This window comes from Bombina bombina, chromosome 8 (assembly GCF_027579735.1).
Source record: "Bombina bombina isolate aBomBom1 chromosome 8, aBomBom1.pri, whole genome shotgun sequence".
NCBI lineage: Eukaryota > Metazoa > Chordata > Amphibia > Anura > Bombinatoridae > Bombina > Bombina bombina.
In genome coordinates this window covers 158,693,493-158,713,167 of record NC_069506.1, presented here as the reverse complement: position 1 = coordinate 158,713,167, position 19,675 = coordinate 158,693,493, and the positions used below count along the sequence as shown (strand labels likewise).

Sequence of the window (19,675 nt, the reverse complement as noted above, 5' to 3'; positions counted from 1 at the left end):
ATATAACTTTATGTCAGTATATGCTCTATGTAAAGGTATATATTCCCCCTGTTTCTTCTCCTACACTGGACACTGTCTGTCTGTCACCTAACCCCCCCCCATGATTTTTACAACACCCCCTCCTCTCCCTGCACTCAGACCTCTGTAACACTTTCTGTCTTATTAGCTATCCTGTATTTGAAGAAATAATCTGTAAATTCCATTGAATTGGTCAGTATTGCTTCAGATTTGAGAAAGGAAGGAACTCTTCCGAAAGTTTGTCTACTTAGACTAAATGTATAGTTAGTCCAATAAAAAAGTATCATTGCTCAATGCAATACTCTTGTTATTTTGATATCTAAATATCTAACACGGCTACTCCAATCAACGAGATATATCAGAAAATATTTCAAAATCTGCTTTTTTATCCTCTACCTAGCTCCTCAGACAAAAACATGAGATACTACTTGGTTTGCAATCACTCTGCACATTTTACATGAATGTCTATTACAATCTATTACCATTCTGGAAGATATAATTGGTGACTGGTTACTTGCAGATATCATTCACCCAGACAATTATCTTCCTTTTCTGATGCAGGCCTTTAGTGAGTGTTTGAGCTCATTGACCCAAAAGTCCAAACAAAAACATTAGATCACCTACTCTTCTGGCCACTCATCTATGTCTTCTTTTTTAATGTCCATAAGGATGCAGAACCGACAACAATGTACAGAGTACTTAGATGACAATGATTATCAGGATACACAGACACCAGTGATTATCATTAAACACACAGAGAGCCAGCAGGAGCACAAAAAGGCAACAATTAGCAGGATACACCAGCAGGAACACAAATAGCAATTGTCACCAGGAAAACGCAGGGTATTAATTAGTAAAATACAGAGGCAGCAACGACCAGGAGAAACACATGCATCAATGGTCAAAAAGATACAAAGCCAGTTATGATCACCAGGAACATAGGCAGCCATAGTCAGCAGTAACACAGAGAAGAGTTGTTCTCAGGATAAACTGGAAGTGAAGCCTAGCAGGAACACATATATCATTAGTCACCAGGAAACACTAACAACAATGGCAGCAGGATACAGTGATGCCCAGCAGAAACATAGATAGCAGTGGTCAGCAGAATACAATGATGCCCAGCAGAGACATAGATAGCACTGGTCAGCAGGAATAACAGTCAGTGATGTCCAACAGAAACATAGATAGCAGTGTTCGGCAGGATACAATAATGTCCAGCAGAAACATATATAGCACTAGTCAGCAGGATACACAGTCAGTGATGTCCAACAGAAATATAGATAGCAGTGGTCAACAGGATACACAGTCAGTGATTTCCAGCAGAAACATAGATAGCACTGGTCAGCAGGATACACAGTCAGTGATGTCGAACAGACATATAGATAGCAGTGGTCAGCAGGATACAATTAATCTAAGCAGAAACATAGATAGCAGTGGTCAGCAGGATACAATAATGCCCAGCAGAAACATAAATAGCAGGGGTCAGAAGGATACATAGTCAGTGATGTCCAGCAGAAACATAGATAGCACTGGTCAGCAGGATACAATGATTCCCAGCAGAAACATAGATAACAGTGGTCAGCAAGATCCACAGTCAATGACGTCCAGTAGAAACGTAGATAGCTGTGGTCAGCAGGATACAATGATGCCCAGCAAAAACATAGATAACATTGGTCAGCAGGATACACAATCAGTGATGTCTAACAGAAACATAGATAACAGTGGTCTGCAGGATGCACAGCCAGTGATGTCCAGCTGAAACATAGATAGCAATGGTCAGCAGGATACAATGATGCCCAGCAAAAACATAGATAACAGTGGTCAGCAGGATACACAGTCAGTGATGTCCAGCAGAAACAGAGACAGAAATGGTCAACAGGATGCACAGACTCTAATACCTAGCAGGAAACCCATGGAAATGGTTGGCTGGATATATAGGTAGTTATGTCTAGCATGAACACATTGGTGAACCGCTCAACAATAAAAGTACTTTTGAAGTGGGAGCGTGGGGAATTTGAATTTCAGTGCTAGATTAAAAAGTAAGTTATAATGCATCTTCATTACAACTGATAAATTAAACTCCATCTAAGATATCTCTAGCATTCTGGATTTGTTTAGACAAAGGGCAAAGTTTAATATCACTTTAATTCACTATGAACATGATCATCTGAAGCTTTATCCTCTGTTTAAACCTAGCAGCATTTAAACATATTCTAGAACAATCCTCAGTCTGAAAGTTTGTGCTAGAGTGAAAACAATGACCCACAAGATTTGGAAACTGTACTAATAGTTGTCATGATCAGTTGCTACAGATTTTTCTTTTAAATGGCATGTAAGTTCACCAATAGGTGCAAGATCTCTCCTAAGTTCTATGATCAATTGGTATTTTATTATTTTCAAGGGTTCTGTAAGTCCACATGAAGGCAAAGATCTCTCCTATGTTTCATGATTGTGGCTTTAAATTCTTGTGACAATAATTTGCAATGGACATCAAGCGATTAACTGAGTACATAATGGAAAATGTCAAGGTTTGCAGAGAAAATGATTGTAGAGTTTGAAAGAATCCTTCAGTTATATGAGAAAGGCAATCTTCAGTAAAAATTGATTTCCCCCTACTCAGACCTAATGGCTCTCCAGGTTGTTGACAGATAAATATTCAGTTATGAATAATGGATAGAACAAGGCACCACAGAGCATTTTATCACTAGAGTGGATCATATTGGATGAAGAGTGTGATACAATTTAATAGGTATGCCCAACTTGTAGGCAATGGCTGCATTCATTGGTTTGCATTTTAAGGAATACATGGCAGGTATTATATTTTTTTCAAACTATCTTTGGCAAGAACCAGATTAGGTAAGCTTCTTAAGGATTTTGAGAGAATCAAAAGACAAAATAGAAGCATTTAATGGCACACTTAGAGAGGGTAGTTATTGAGAATATGTGCTGAATGGAGTGTAGGTGATTAAAACATAATGTTTAATTCATATAAATAAAATAAGTTAAATTAATTGTGGAACATGCCACCCAATGTTAAAACATATTTAAAAACATAAGAGTGTAGAACAAACACCGCCTTCTCTAGCAGAGTATACTGGATAAACCTGTATAGCTACAATATATAAGAAGTACGGTGTGTTGAACAAATTAACCCAAATGCTAGTAGGGGAGGTTCATGGAGCAGACAAACTCCAGTATAACCTATAGGGAATATATCCATAAACTATAAAGGGAGAGCCCTCAGGATCAGCCCTATCGTTCCCAACAAAATGCCCCTATAAGCAGATAATATGGATTAAGTTTTACAAAAATGCCAATCAAGGCCAACAGTTTGACTATCGTAGAGGAAAAGGAGGCAGTGAAGTTTGCACTGCCTCCTTTTGCTCTACGATAGTTAAACTTTACAATTTAATGCTAGATGATTATGCAAGTTTTGACATACTCTCACTGTATATTTATCCATATATATTTATGTGCTTGTGTATGTAAAATGTGATTATGTGAATACATGTGTGAAGATTTAAGTCAATATATATATATAATATATATATATATATATATATATATATATATATATATATATATATATATATATATATATATATGTAAGAATTTATGATTATAAGGAGTATGTTTTTTCATTCATAAATATGACTCTGCTTTTTAAAATTATAGTATATTTGGAATCCTTTCAAAAATGTCTGTGAATGTCCTCAAACTAAACTGTATATCCCATAAAAAATACTATACATACCAAAGAAACAGATTAGCTGACACACACTCCTGGGGAAGTCAGCACCAAACTGAAAAAAACATGAAATTTGATGATTCAGTACTTAGTTTCTAAAATAATAAGCCCAAAAACCTGCACACTAGCACCGGCAGTCTTTGGATCTTAACTGAAGCCCACCTAATTAGCATTTAATAATGCTTGCTGGAGCTCTGAAGGTGAGACAATTAAATTGTAGTTCCTCTAGAAAGTACATATTAATTTTAGATATGGATGTTGGATGTGCTCCTGAAATAGGTTTATATCCCAAATACATGTGCAGCACTCTCAGAACAAGCTGACTGCATAATTAATAATACATTTAATTCATATTTGTGTTTCTGCTTTGATATTATTTCAACATGGATTGGAAATATTCAGTTTTGCTTGGAGAAAAAAAAATCTGCTGTTGCCCTTATATATAAATGCTAATTTTTAAACTTCACAATGCTATTGCTCTTGTCTGCTTTGTATATAAATATGTCAGAGGATTATTTTGTATTTATCTTTCAGTGGTGTCTTTACCAAAGTCTCAGCCAAAGTTGTATCTGAAGAATTACAGCTGGGAATTTCATCTTTGTGTCACAGTAACAGTGGCTTTTGTATGATTCATGATTTTACTTCCTTATAAAACATGCGTATCAAAGCACTGGCATTTAAGTGTTTGCGGATCAAAGAACTTGGCAGAGGAATCAAGAATCTTGTTGTAGTGTGCTGGCTGGTACAAACAGTCAGACATTGGCATCATACACTTAGCATCATCCCCCGCAGAGATGGCTTATTAGCTTGATGTGCCAATTAATTGAGGGCTGGGATTAGCTGCAGGGGGGGGGGGACTTGATCTGGATATACTACAAAAAGAAACTATAGCAAATATATCTTTTGTTTGATATTTTTAACTGTTGAGATCTATTGATTAATACTCCCAAATAACTAACTGTTTTTTATAACTAGTCCAAATTAATTGTCATCAGAGGTGTCTTTGCCATAATACAATGGGCAGATTACAAGTGGAGCAATATTGAAACATTGCACCCACTCTAAATTGTGCTCATATTACAAGCTGAAAGCCAAATGACAGCACAAGAGTAAACTAAATTTGCGATTGTCGGGTTAGCGTCACTGAAGACCACACGTAAAGGGTTAGGGCTAAAGGAAAAGTTGAACCAAACAAAACATAAATACTTTAAAAGTTACTGCTATACTCATATATACACCATCTAATTAAAAATATTCATATAAATATTAAAACAAAGTTCTAAGGGTTCAAATGTATATGGTATATGACAAGGTATTTGCAGAGAAAGGCCTATAATGGATATATACATACATATACATGTCTAAATATGTGTGTGTGTGTATATATATATATATATATATATATATATATATACACATACATATGTATATATGTGTGTACATGTGTATTAATGTTTATATATACACATATATACATATGTATATATACTTTGGAGCCCTTTCCACTCAAATACCTGAAAACATGAAATATTTTAAATAAATTGTAATATTTTATAATGTGTCCTACTGTATATTTGCATAGGGACAAATGTTCTTTATATATACTTACTATACCTGTATATTTTCATATAGATATATAGGTATAGATATATATTTTAAAAAAAATTGTCAAATATATATAGAAATATTAATTTTAAAATAAATAGAACATTTTCTTCTATGTGAAGAACATTGGTATGTAAAATATTCATAACTACCTTCATTAGCACAGTTGGTCTTACTCAGTGTTGGGTTGAGCAATACAGATTTTTTTAATTTTGCACTTTTCATTAAAGTCTAGGGGGAGAAGAAGTTTGTGTGGTTGGGGTATCTGAAGGCCTTAAAAAGGTAGGCAGCGATTTCCACTTGTACGCAAACAATTTACTTTCAACTTGTAATGCGTGCACTAACCCACATTTTAAAAGTTTAGTTCTGGAGGTGTTTGCAAGTAAGAGAAAGCACTAAATAGCGTGCCATTTGTAATCTGGCACAATGTCGGCAATGTCATGGACTCCACGCATGTCTATTGCAAAGCAGTCTATGAATTCAGCTTCAGGCTTAATTGAGAATGTCATTCAAAAAATCTCTAAGGGGTCTATTTATGAAAGGCCTGTCGGACATGATCCGACATTGCGGATCATGTCCGACAGACCTCGCTGAATGCGGAGAGCAATACGTTCTCCACATTCAGCATTGCACCAGCAGCTCTTGTAAACTGCTGGGGCAACGCCGCCCCCTGTAGATTTGCGGCCATTCGGCCACTATCAGGGGGTGTCAATCAACCCAATCGTATTCAATCGGGTTGAATTGCGACCATGTCTGTCCACCTCCTCAGAGATACTCTGCTTGATAGATGTCTAAATGTCTATCAGTCTGTGATGCACATTCTAGAGAACAGATTCTTTCCTACACAGACAAACAGTTACCCAGACCTATGGTAACATTCACAAAAATACATCACCTGTACCTATGTTATTCTGTGTAGCTGAGTCACTAAAGCTTACACATTTCCATCCATTCTTTACTGAATCAGCAGCTTAGCAGGACATAGGACATTTCATCACAAGGTTATATTGTATATAAAATCATAAAAACAATCTCAAAACATTGTTTGCATTTGTCTATGCTGTCATATACATTACAAGTGATATTTACATATCCACATGTGTTTATGCGAGGCACTAGCGTCAAACCATATGCCTTATCCTATTGGTTGTGCATCCTGTGACCTCACAGAGACGCGGACCATACAGATCATGAGAACTTTTAAAACCACATTGTGGGGGGGGGGGACCCATAGTTACGTTCTTAGAGGCGGTTGCGGCACTTGAGGCTCTGATTAGAACAGAACTCTCTGGAGTGTATCTGCCTCGGCCATTATTAATGCATCATTTGATTGGTCCATGTCTCTGTGAGGTCACCGGATACACAACCAATCAGATAAGGCTTTGGGTTTGTTGCTACCTCCAAGTATGTCTGTGGTTATGACATTTGTTGGAGGAAAAAATACTGGTGTATTATTAAATGGACATTAAACTAAATATTTAATTTAATAATTCAACCTTTGGAATGTTTTGCTCTGTAGGTAACACGGACAATCTCTACAACTCCAGGCCGACATCTATACTAGAATTGAAAGATATTTATTTTAATTTACAGAGAAAATGTATTACATTACATGAATAAATTAATAATTGTAATACATTTTAAAATAGCCTGTTACCTACAACAATGAAAAAAACTCACTTCAATAACACTTTATTCATGCATCATCCTCTTGGTTACAAATAAGTAAGACCTGTGAAAGAACAGCACTTGAATATGCTAAAGATTTTTTTCTAAACTTTTGCTAGAGTTGCATTTCATATAACTGCAACCTCTAAAAAATGAATATTCTTTAAAAGTGGTATTTAGAAATTATTATATTACTATGGTAAAATTGCAGAAATTCTATAAACCGATATTAATATATAATTGTGTTCAGCTGTAAATATTGTGATGTGAGAATGTCTGTTGTGACATTATTGGTAGAAACAATATTTACTCATTTTAAATTGATTCCCTCATTTAAACGTTTTGATAACAAAATGTCACATATTAAATGTAACATTAAATGTACTGAAATAAATGTATGAACGTAAAATTAACATTTAGGGCTAGATTACAAGTGGAGCGATATTTATCACTCCCGCTTGTGCATTTACTACGCTAGACTTCGGCTTTTTGCGCACGTCGGGTAGCATTTGTATTACAAGTTGAAAGCAAAAAGTTTCCCCTCTAGACTTAAAAGGAGCACAAAAGGTGGAAAAATAAACTAACACCCTTAATAGCGCACAAACCTGATTGCATTTTCTCTAGTGTGCTATCCCGACATGAAATATGAATACTTCACATTCAAAGTTCTTTACATAGAAGAAAATGTTCTATTTATTCATAAATACACACACACACACACATATATATATTATATATATATATATATATATATATATATACATATACATATACATATAGGTATAGATATATACATATATGTATAGAAATAACTATTTATAAATACTTAGAACATATTCCCCTATGTAAAGAACATTATAATGTGAAACATTTACAGTATAAATATACATACATACATACATACAAAGTGAGGTGTTTAGACAGTGCTCTCAAGTAGAAGATTTAATTGCCATTAGCCAGAGGATCATAGAAAGAAGTTAAAAAACAAAGAGACAAGAAAGCATCATAGTATAGTATGATCACCACTTAGTTACAAAATTGTGAGATTATTAGTGCTCATCTGGTGAATCCTCATCAGTATGAGGTATTTAATATGCTCTGTTGTGATATATATCCCCACTGTGTTAAAGATGAAATTCTTAGTCCTAAGTACTTGTAGTGGTTAGTTATTTAAAAAACATTTTATTGTTAAAAAATGGATGTAGTTCAAAAGATGGACAGAGTAATTAAACTCCTAAAAGGAATAACACAGCAATATGCCTAGTAATGGCCAGTCCAGCCTCCACAACACTTATATGTTCATATGAAAGAATGTTCAAATTAAGCCAGCCACTGTCTTTTTAGTACACTGTGCAGATATGTAAACTTATCCGTTTTGAAGAATCCGGTGTATGTAGTCTTTCATAAAAGAAGAATCAGGCAGTTCCGTTCAGGAAAACAAATAAGCAGCTCCGGTGTGGGTCTCTGAGCTCCTGGACCGCAAATCTGGATGTGACATCACGCTGCGTAGCTGTGCCCTTACGCGTTTCATAAAGCTCTCTTTACTTTGTCAAATGGTCCTCTGACGAGGAGAAGAGAGCTTCATGAGTAATATCAATAGACCACTGGTTTTAAAACCTGTCCTCAGGCTTACCTTACAGGCATTTTGAGGATATCTTAGTATATATTAGTAAACATTCTTATTTTACCTGTTCTCATCCAAGGTAATCCTGAAAACCTAGCCTGTTGAGGAGGCCTGAAGACAGGTTTGAAAACCAATGCTCTAGACCAGGGATGGGGAACCTTGGCACTCCTATTGTTTCAGAGCTACATTACCCATGATGCTTAGGCACTCTGAAGTCCAGTTGAGCATCATGGGAAATGTAGTTCTGAAACATCTGGAGGGCCAAGGTTCCCATCCCAGCTCTAGACTAAACTGTTGTATGTGAAAAAAAAAATTATGGCAGTTTGTGACATGTTTACTTTAGTTTACCTTTTTTATCATTTTTCAGTTTGCAGCTTTGTGGTTCACAAACGATGCCATGAATTTGTCACATTTGAATGCCCTGGTGCCGGTAAAGGACCACAAGCAGATGTAAGTATCTAATTTATATGTAAGATATTACATTGAATGATAATTGGTCTGCAACTTTGGACAGAAATAGTAGTATATAAAACAAGTGTCAATGCAATATTATATGGATAAAGGCACATCAATCGAAATTTGACAGTAATATGGCTGCTGGGTCTCATTAGATCTGAGATTCCTCCCACCTTATGGTACCAATTCATCATGTAAGTACTTGACAGCATATATTAAAAACAGAAATACTCCAGAGATAGTTCCTATTTGCCAACCACCTCTTGTTATTTGTTTCTGTGTCAGAAAAAAAGTCTACTGATTTCACAGATTGATGTTCAATGTCATAAAAATACTTCTGTGTTCCATATTGTATAAATTATTATAAAGGAATGTGACATTGCAAACAAAATATATAGCTATTCTAACATACATGACTGGGTTGCTGTTGATGTAATTGAAAATGAAAAATATTGGTGTGATATATTTTGGTCTTATTATCTTGTCAGTTATATAGTCAGTAATAAGTTGGGCTCTTGAAAATACATAAGCTTTTCCTGTACTGAATTGGTCAGCAAGAAACCGTTACCCATCTGGCATTCAGTAATTAATTACCACTAGCGGAGAAGGCACATTGCCTTTTGACTTGTTTATGACTCCCTACAAAATAAATTACTGGCTTATTCTTGGCTGGTACAAATGAAAACAACATGAAATAAGCAAATATGAAACTGAACTGAAAAGCTTTTCAATAAAATTTCTAAATTGTTAAACTGATATCAATGTCCTTTAATCCAGAGGCAAAACCATAAAAAAATAAAACAGCAGTGATTATTTTTCTTTTTTCTTTTATTTATATAGTTTAACAAGTGTTATAAAATTAATAAGCGACTCTGAAATAAAAAAAATTTATACAAATATGAAATACAAATTAGATAATTATGAAATATTACTAATTAAATACAATAATTTTAGTATATCAAAATTATAATTGTCACCAATCTAAACATCATTGATGTGTGTATTATGATTGACAAAATCATTCAAAAACAAGTCCATTTATAATATGTTTTAACCTGTACTAGATTACCAGGGCCGCCACTAGAAATTTTGGGGCCCCTGACTTAACCATTGATCAGGGCCCCCCCCCCCCCTTTGACATGTGCAATTTTTGACCAAGTGACTAAAACTTATGTGCACTTTATTCTTAAGTGTCTATTTAAACTTGGAAATGTTTTAAAGGTAGTAACATACACTGAAACATACACAAACACTCACACATAAGGATTCACATATAGACACTCTAGCAAACACGCAAAGAGACTCAGACACAGACACCCAAACAGACACTTAGCACTTGTTTACATTTACCTGACAAGTAATGAGGTAAACTACAGTTTTGTAAAAAAGGAGAATTAGAAAACAAAATATGGAGTTCTGATTATCTTTTTGTAAAGGAAGATGCCAACTAAATGATGACAACAGCATGCAGTGGCTGAAAGGAAGGGTCCTGAACTGCCTAAACTAAAAAATAATTTAAAGGTTAAATGGTAGATTGGTGACTTCCGGAAAGGTCTTATTAGTCTCAAAGTCTGTAGAAAGATGTGAATAATCAGTAGTAAGGTCAAAATGTCCTAAAAAGGAACAGACAATGGACACACACACAAACAAACTCAAACTTGCACATACACCCAAGGAAACACCAACAGAGACAGCCTCTGAAAACACAGAAAGACATACACACACATTGAGACACCCACAGAAAACACAGAAAGACATACACACACCCTCACAGAGACACCCACAGAAAATACACACCCTCCCAGAGACATACACAGAAAACACAGACATACATACACACACAGACACACACCCTCACAGAGACATCCACAAAAAACACAGACATACACACCCACCCTCATAGAGGCATCCAGAGAAAATACACAAAGACAAACACACACCCACCCTCACAGAGACACCCATAGAAAAAGCTCAAAGACATATGCACACACCCTCACAGACATCCACAGAAAATGCACAAATACATACACACCCACACTCACAGAGATACCAACAGAAAAAAAACATACACACTCATAGAGACACAAACCAAAGCACAAAGACATAAACACAGACACCCACAGAAACACTCACAGGAGGAAACATTTATGCATCTTGCATCCCCTAAATCAACAGTGTGTGACATGCATGATAAAAAAAATGCAGAAATTAAGAGATCACATTTTAAAGAATCATATTTGTAAATGTGCAATCAAAAATAATTCAGTGAATTCAAAATTATACAATAATGATCTGGGTAGATGGCTAGATGAATAAAATTACTTTTAAAAGGTTGACATATGTTTGTTTCATATTTTCCCCATTTTCCCCAACCAAGAGCACCACTTCAAATATAGCGTACAAATGTTCCTATATGTCAGCTGTACTTGTGGATTTTGAAAATGCTGTACTCTGTATGGTCTTAGTGGAACCATAAGCTGTGGTACTCATACCATTAGATCTGGTTAAATGCAGGATTTAAGCTTGTTGGTATGTATTTCAAAATTAAGTCAGCTGTAGGGTAAACTGAACAGTTTTAAGTTAACCTATCTCATTTCCAACACTGAGCAATCTTAGTCTGAGAGTATAACATTTTATGCAGATGTAAAAATCTTAGATAAAATGCCTCCTTGTATCTGGAAAGTCCTTGCATAAAGGGGCAGTAAACTGGAATGTAATATATATCATTTGTGTATTGAGGAGGAAACATTTCTGCATGGTTTTAAATATAGAATTTCTACAGCATTGACAAATAATCATAAATACACTGCTGCTAAAAAACATGTATTTTTATGGACCCCTGGCCCCACCATACAACTACTACCACACTAAAGTTACAATCTTAAATTGCACAAAGAAATAAAAATCATTTGCTAAGTAATTCCTACCTCCTCTGCAAATGAAAGTGATCAGCCGTTCTGACTCAGGCACACACTCTACAAAGTGCCAAGTCTGTCTCACACTCTGCATAGCGGTTTAGTGCACACTCAGAAATCCTCTCAAATGCCAATACTTTACTCCTTGTAATAACATTTCCCATGCTCAGTTAGTACTCTGCTGTAGTACCCACTGGTGGCTGCCAAAATTTAAAACAAAAGATTTTTTTTTTTTTTTAAGTTCTTGCCTCATGGGGCCCCCCTAGCCCATTGGGCCCCTGACAGGAGTCACCCCTGTCACCCCTGATGGCGGCCCTGTAGATTACACCATCTGTAAATTGTAAAATGATCAATACACCAAGTACATTCAAATGGTAGCTTGTGGTCTACCAGTGGAAATGCTGAGCAGTCAGTCTCTGTTTTGTGATATTCCGTATAGTGGTGCTTTAATTTCCTATAAAAAAGAAAATGAAAAAGTGATTTACACTACTACTGGGATTTCAGGTAAAAATGCAGGTATTTGCATGATTTGCTAGTGATTCAGGTAAAGATTTTAAAACCTGGTATGTACAATACCAGCGTACACTGGTATACTGCATAAAATATAGACCCCATCTCATTAAAATCAGAGAACCATCAATATAGACTATTACACTATTAAACAGATTGTACCTTTTCTAGAGAAAATGAATATGCCATAACTTTATCTGCATTTTCTCATGTGGTCAAAAAAAAGTTTTTAAAAAAATGTTAATCTCTAAAACGTTTCTTGGGCCTAAATTTAGTTGTCTGTTATATTTAGATAAATGCATCTTGTCTTATCGATCTGTTCACTGGATAAAACGTGATTTTAATTTCAATATTATGTATGCAATGATTATTATATGGTGTTATCATTGTTAACATAAGTCATTACACTGCTCAACATACTGTTGCAATTGTCAATTAGTATATTTTATAGAGGGTAAGTACTGTATGATTAAAGTTATCTTGGAGAACTATTTCCCAACTTCACCTTCAAAACTAACAGGGTGCCAAAGCAATGGCCAACATAATTTCAAACATAGATTGTTTTCACTCACTGCATTTTCAACAGCAGTAGTGATTTATTAATGTTACTTTTTTGGACAAACAATGGTTGACAACCTTATAGCATCTGCCAGAGCGCTTGTCTTAACCCATGCCTTATTAAAACCCAGAAGACTGATATATTATAATCTGCCCACCAATCTGAGTTTGCATAACACATCTTGAACATAGCATCAATAAATTAAACACAGTGCAGGGTAAGACTTCCAGGCAATGGCCATGTTTAGATGCAACATTGTGAGCTGCTCCAACTTTCTTGTATTATCTATTTAAAACCTTCTTATCTAACTGACATCACGACTAATGTCCAGCAGATTCTACTGTCAAGAAACATTGTCTATCTAATGCTACTAGAATTGCTGAGATTGCTGCATTCTACAAAGATTCAGAGTTGATTTTGAGGCCTAGCACCAAACCCCCTCCGGTAGGACCTTTCTAGGATCACATCATCTTCTAAGATTTATGTATCGGTTGGGCTGATCTCATGTTGGGATTCTATATGCTCTATTTATCTTATGATTGCAGTTGTTTTTTCTCTTCTAAGTTTGTTTAGGATTGTTTTGTTAGCTATTAATTCCCCCCTTATGATTCACTTATGTGCCTCCCAGTTTTTCTGTTTATTTGTTAAGAAGAATTATGTGATGCAGTTTGTTAGCTTAAGTTGTGTTTCTGGACCTGTAAGTAATCTACCGTCAAGTCTCCAAATGTAGTTTCTGATGTGGGCCATATAAAAGTGGAGTCTACCAAGGCATGGTCAGACCAGGAAATGGGGGATGTTCTTATTGATCTAAATATACACATTCCTGTAATGTATGTGAATATATAGTCAATTCTTATATAATTCTTATGGGGGTAGGAGTAAAAAGTGAAATTGTTTTGTGTCAGATGTCATGTTCACCATACGTCCTTTACAGCTATTTGTTGCAACAAGAAATTACTTTTATAAATTACAGATGTTGGGGTAGAAGAATGTTTAGATGAGCAATCTAAATCAGGATGTCATGGTATATTTAGGTCTCCTCCCAAGATAAGTGTACCTTTCTGATGTTCTAAGATAATATTAGTTATCTTATTAAGAAATATATGTTGTTTAGAATGAGGGGTGTATAGGGATAGCATTGTAATTATTCAACCATATAATAAGCCTGTTACTAGGATGTATCTCCCTTCTGCTTCTCAAATAACTTTAAGTTCTTGGGATGGGATCCCTGCTTTAATTAATACTCCTACTACTTGGATTTTGCGCTTAGTGTGGTATGCAAAACAATAGCTACCAAATTTATATTGAAATGTTTTGAGTTCCCTACCCTTCAAGAAATGGGTCTCTTGGAGGAGAACAATATCTCCTGTAAGTCCTTTGAAGTTATTTAGGGCTATGTTTGGTTTACTAGGAGAGTTGAGTCCTTTGGAATTTATTGCTAGGATATGCATTAAATTATTAAGTTTGTGCGTGTTCATATGTGAAGGCATAAGAATATAGTTTATGCATAGTGTAGTATGATAAGCCTGATCTGGGAATGATAATGTAGAAGCTGGTCTCTTGGTAGTTGAAGGGGTGAAACATAGAAGCACTCCAGTCTGTAACTTGAACGTGTTACAATAACAAACAAGTTTGCAAAAACATGATCAAGTCTCTTGTCAAAAGTCTAAATACGAACATCAATGGGGTATAGCAATCTCTCTCCATCTTTGAAAAAGTAATATGCTAACCCATTTAAAGCAAGTTTTATTGCATCACCCTTATATTCCCCCTGGGATATCCTAGAGTAAGAAGAAGAATATAAGGAAGGGGGGGTAGGTCATCTAAACATCTGTGACTAGTAATCCGCAGAAACAACAACATTTAGAAACTGAGCATTCAACAACAGCAGTGTGAAGGCATAGTACATGTTTAACACAACAACACAACATTGTTAGATTAATAGTATTTAAAAAGGCGTGTGAGAGATTTTAAAGTTCTAAGGTCTAGGCCCAGTTGTGCTCTCAGAGGGTCTGTGTTCCTAGGTAGTTAGGGGTCTCTACCTGTACGTCTGAAACTATTGATCTCCTTAAAAAAAGGTGGTAGGGGTGCAGTAGAGACATTTGTGTGAAAACAAAATATGCGGATATGAGAGCGTAATCACGTTTTAAAGAGGTGAATATGAGGTAGACAGTGCACTACATAGCGTAGCTCTAGACTGGTTTAATTTTGAGTGTATACTGCATGGAGTTCCTCCCTTAACTATGAATGTATAGATTTTAGTACATGAATAAGTTTGGAAAAAACTATGAGTTATGTTTCTGTAATAAGCTCTTAGTAATGACCCTTGTAGGAATCTGCTTTGTTTCGCATTCATGTTGGGAGTTGGTCTCGTGAGATAGTCGGATTCTGTTTCTTCTTCCTCCGTACTGTGGACCAGTGCGGTCGTTGGTCTTTAGGTTGAGGAGTTGGAGATGCAGATTGGTTGGCATTATCTCTTTCCATTGAGTTATGTTGTAGATTAATGTTAATATTCAAACTCTTGGACACTGTTCCTAGGTCTGATAAGTCTCACTATATAAAAAAAATTCCAGCATATGAGATAATAATGCTGAAGCGGAAGCCCCATCTATATTTTATTTTCCTTTCTTGTAAAATAGATGTAATACATATTGCTGCCTTTCTCTTCTCTATCATGGCTGGGCAGAGGTCTTAGTACATTTGAAGCTCCTGTCTTTGATATTTGATGGCTTGAGATGTCCGAGCAGCTGTCCAGATGAGGTCTATATCTATGTAGTGTAGTAGTCTCACTATAACATCTCTTGGTGGACTGGATAGAGGAGGTTTGGGTCTCAAGGCCCTGTGTGCTCTCTCTATGGAGACTTCTGTAATTTGAGTTGATTGGGTAATGGAGTTGAACATATTAATTAAGTATGGTAGGAGTTTTTTTGGGGCCACTTCCTCAGGTATCCCTCAGATTCTCAGGTAGTTCCTTTTTGCCTCTATTTTCAAGGTCTTCTACTTTCTCCTGCAGAGACTGGAGAGTAGAGGCATGTTGAGCCATACAGGTTTCTGTTAAGGAGACTATAGTGTTTTCAGGGCCCACTTCTAGGTCTTCGATTCTTAAGTCTACTGTGGATAATTCTGTTTTTATAAACATCTTGATGTTTGCTATATCTGATTTTGATGAAAGTTTCTCAATGATGATTTGGATATAAGATAATCACTCCTATAAAGAAGGCATAATAGGCAAGGTCTGTTGTATTGCCTTCTTTTAGCATGTCTGTTGTATCTGTGTCTCTATGCTCCTGTGCAATGAAGAAGGTGTTAAGGTTAGCAGAGTGGGTGGATAATTTACCACTTTTGTCAGCTTTTTCACAGCTTTTTTAGAATCCATGTGGTTTGGCTATTGTTGCAGCATTGTTAAAGCTTATTTAAAACCTGAAGATATATTATGCCTCGTGTCACAATTATCATTAAGGATAGTTTGTCAGAGGACAGCTTTGTAAGATGGGATAAGCAAGGGTGTAAGAGAGGTCAGATGGCAGCAAGCTGAAGGTAAGATTCCTGAAGCTTAATCAATCCTCTCTTTCACTGTGTGTTAGTGGACTGGACACTATTTCCTCTTTATGTTCACAGGTCAGAAACCTTGACTTTAAGAGAGATTTGTGTTCCCAGGATAATGTGATGTGCAGGTTATTGAAGGGCACAGGAATTGGAGACTATTGTCCTGTGCTTTTTATGTGTAATATTTTGATGTTTGGAGGGGTAAGATTAAAAGCAACTCTGTTATATATTTGATAACAATCTTGCAGAGCCAGCAGTATAATTTATATTAAATAATGTCCGTAAATCTGGATCGTTCTCTTGAGGACAATATTTGTAGTAGTGCTGCAGTGTGATGTCCTGTGTAACTTATTGTGTAAGGTCTTACATGTTGCTGGGTCTCCAGTGGAGCGTGGGTGTCATAAATATGTCCGGCCGTTTATATGTGCACAGCTGTCTTAGCCTAAGACTCTTAGGCAAATGAGTGTTGTGCGCCTCGAAGAGCAAGGTGGCCTTTTTCCTCCTTCAGTGCTTCAATACTCAGTTACAAGAGCTCCAGCATCATTGGCTCTGGAGTGAAGTTATCAATGTACATGGTCGAGCTCGATGCAGGAGGTATTCTGCTAATGTTTTAGCCATCTGTAGGTCACATTAGATATCTGTGTAGGGCGATGGAGAGATTCAGCTACGGAGCTAACTTTCTAAGCAGCCATGCCCCGGCATGGCCAAACTCCGCCTCCAATCTGCTGGCTTTTTAACTGGGAACATTCTTGTAGTTTCAGATGAGCTACTACAAGATGTTATTTTGAGTGGCAGAGCCTTAAAAGGATGGTGGCAGCTTCCCCATAGAACAGTTCTTTGATCCTCTCCACGTTCTGTAGGCAGAATCTGATCCTCCTTTATTTAAAAAAAAAAAAACTAAACCAACAACAAAAATATATATATTTTTTTAACTCCATGTGAAACTACCAGAGAGAAACTACAATCTGGAATAACTATCATTATTTTCTCTAAAGTTTTAAGGAAATTCCTAGCAAAAAGCTTGTTGAGAAACCCTGACACCCAGTGTGAGAAAAGCGTGAACCAACACTATGTAAATTATACTTATTAACCCCTAATCTGCCCCCCTACACCACCGCCACCTAAATAAAAGTTATTAACCCCTATCCCGCCGCACCCGTACCCCGCCGCAACTAAATAAACTTATTAACTAAATACAATTATTAATCCCTAAACTGCCACTCCCTGAGCCCACTGCCACCTACATTATACTTATTAACCACTAATCTGCCGCACCCTACACCGCCGCCACCTACATTATATTTATTAACCCCTAATCTGCCCCCTCCCTACACCGCCGACACCTACATACATTTATTAACCCATAATCTGCCGCCCCCAACGTCGCCAACACTATATTAAATGTATTAACCACTAAACCTAAGTCTAACCCTAACACCCCCTAACTTAAATATAATTTAAAAATATCTAAATAAATATTACTATCATTAACTAAATAATTCCTATTTAAAACTAAATACTTACCCATAAAATAAACCCTAAGGCCTAGATTTGGAGTTTTGCGTTAGAAGGGGTGCGTTAGCTATGCGTGCTTTTTTTTGGCCGCACCTTTTAAATACCGCTGGTATTTAGAGTTCACAGAATGGCTGGGTTTTCAGTGCGTTAGGATCCAAAAAGGGAGCGTAGAGCATAATTTACCGCCACTGCAGCTCTCGATACCAGCGGTGCTTACGGACGCGGCCAGCTTCAAAAACGTGCTCGTGCACGATTCCCCCATAGGAAACAATGGGACTGTTTGAGCTGAAAAAAAACCTAACACCTGCAAAAAAGCAGCGTTCAGCTCCTAACTCAGCCCCATTGTTTCCTATGGGGAAATACTTCCTAAGTCTGCACCTAACACCCTAACATGTACCCCGAGTCTAAACACCCCTAACCTTACACTTATTAACCCCTAATCTGCCGCCCCCGCTATCGCTGACCCCTGCATATTATTTTTAACCCCTAATCTGCCGCTCCGTACACCGCCACAACCTACATTATAGTTATGTACCCCTAATCTGCTGCCCCTAACACCGCCGACCCCTATATTATATTTATTAACCCCTAATCTGCCCCCCACAACGTCACCGCCAGCTACCTACAATAATTAACCCTTAATCTGCCGACCGGGCCTCACCGCTACTATAATAAATGTATTAACCCCTAATCCGCCTCACTAACCCTATAATAAATAGTATTAACCCCTAATCTGCCCTCCCTAACATCGCCGACACCTAACTTCAATTATTAACCCATAATCTGCCGACCGGACCTCACCGCTACTCTAATAAATTTATTAACCCCTAAAGCTAAGTCTAACCATAACCCTAACAACCCCCTAAATTAAATATAATTTAAATCTAACAAAATAAATTAACTCTTATTAAATAAATTATTCCTATTTAAAGCTAAATACTTACCTGTAAAATAAATCATAATATAGCTACAATATAAATTATAATTTTATTGTAGCTATTTTAGGATTTATATTTATTTTACAGGCAACTTTGTATTTATTTTAACTAGGTACAATAGCTATTAAATAGTTAATAACTATTTAATAGCTACCTAGTTAAAATAATTACAAAATTACCTGTAAAATAAATCCTAACCTAAGTTACAATTAAACCTAACACTACACTATCAATAAATTAATTAAATAAAATACCTACAATTATCTACAATAAACCTAACACTACACTATCAATAAATTAATTAAATACAATACCTACAAATAAATACAATTAAATAAACTAACTAAAGTACAAAAAATAAAAAAGAACTAAGTTACAAAAAATAAAAAAATATTTACAAACATTAGAAAAATATTACAACAATTTTAAACTAATTACACCTATTCTAAGCCCCCTAATAAAATAACAAAGCCCCCCAAAATAAAAAAAATGCCCTACCCTATTCTAAAATTAAAATAGAAAAGCTCTTTTACCTTACCAGTCCTTAAAAGGGCCATTTACGGGGCATGCCCC

At 36.1% G+C, this 19,675-nt stretch overlaps 1 protein-coding gene across 1 annotated transcript in view; it reads left to right on the top strand.

The window, feature by feature from the left end:
- Positions 1–19,675, top strand: part of PRKCG (protein kinase C gamma) — a 711,210-nt gene that overhangs the window by 284,903 nt on the left and 406,632 nt on the right. Inside the window, exon 3 of the mRNA XM_053690662.1 lies at positions 9,031–9,113. Within this exon, the coding sequence (XP_053546637.1) occupies positions 9,031–9,113 (83 nt within the window). The remainder of the gene's footprint in view (positions 1–9,030; positions 9,114–19,675) is intronic.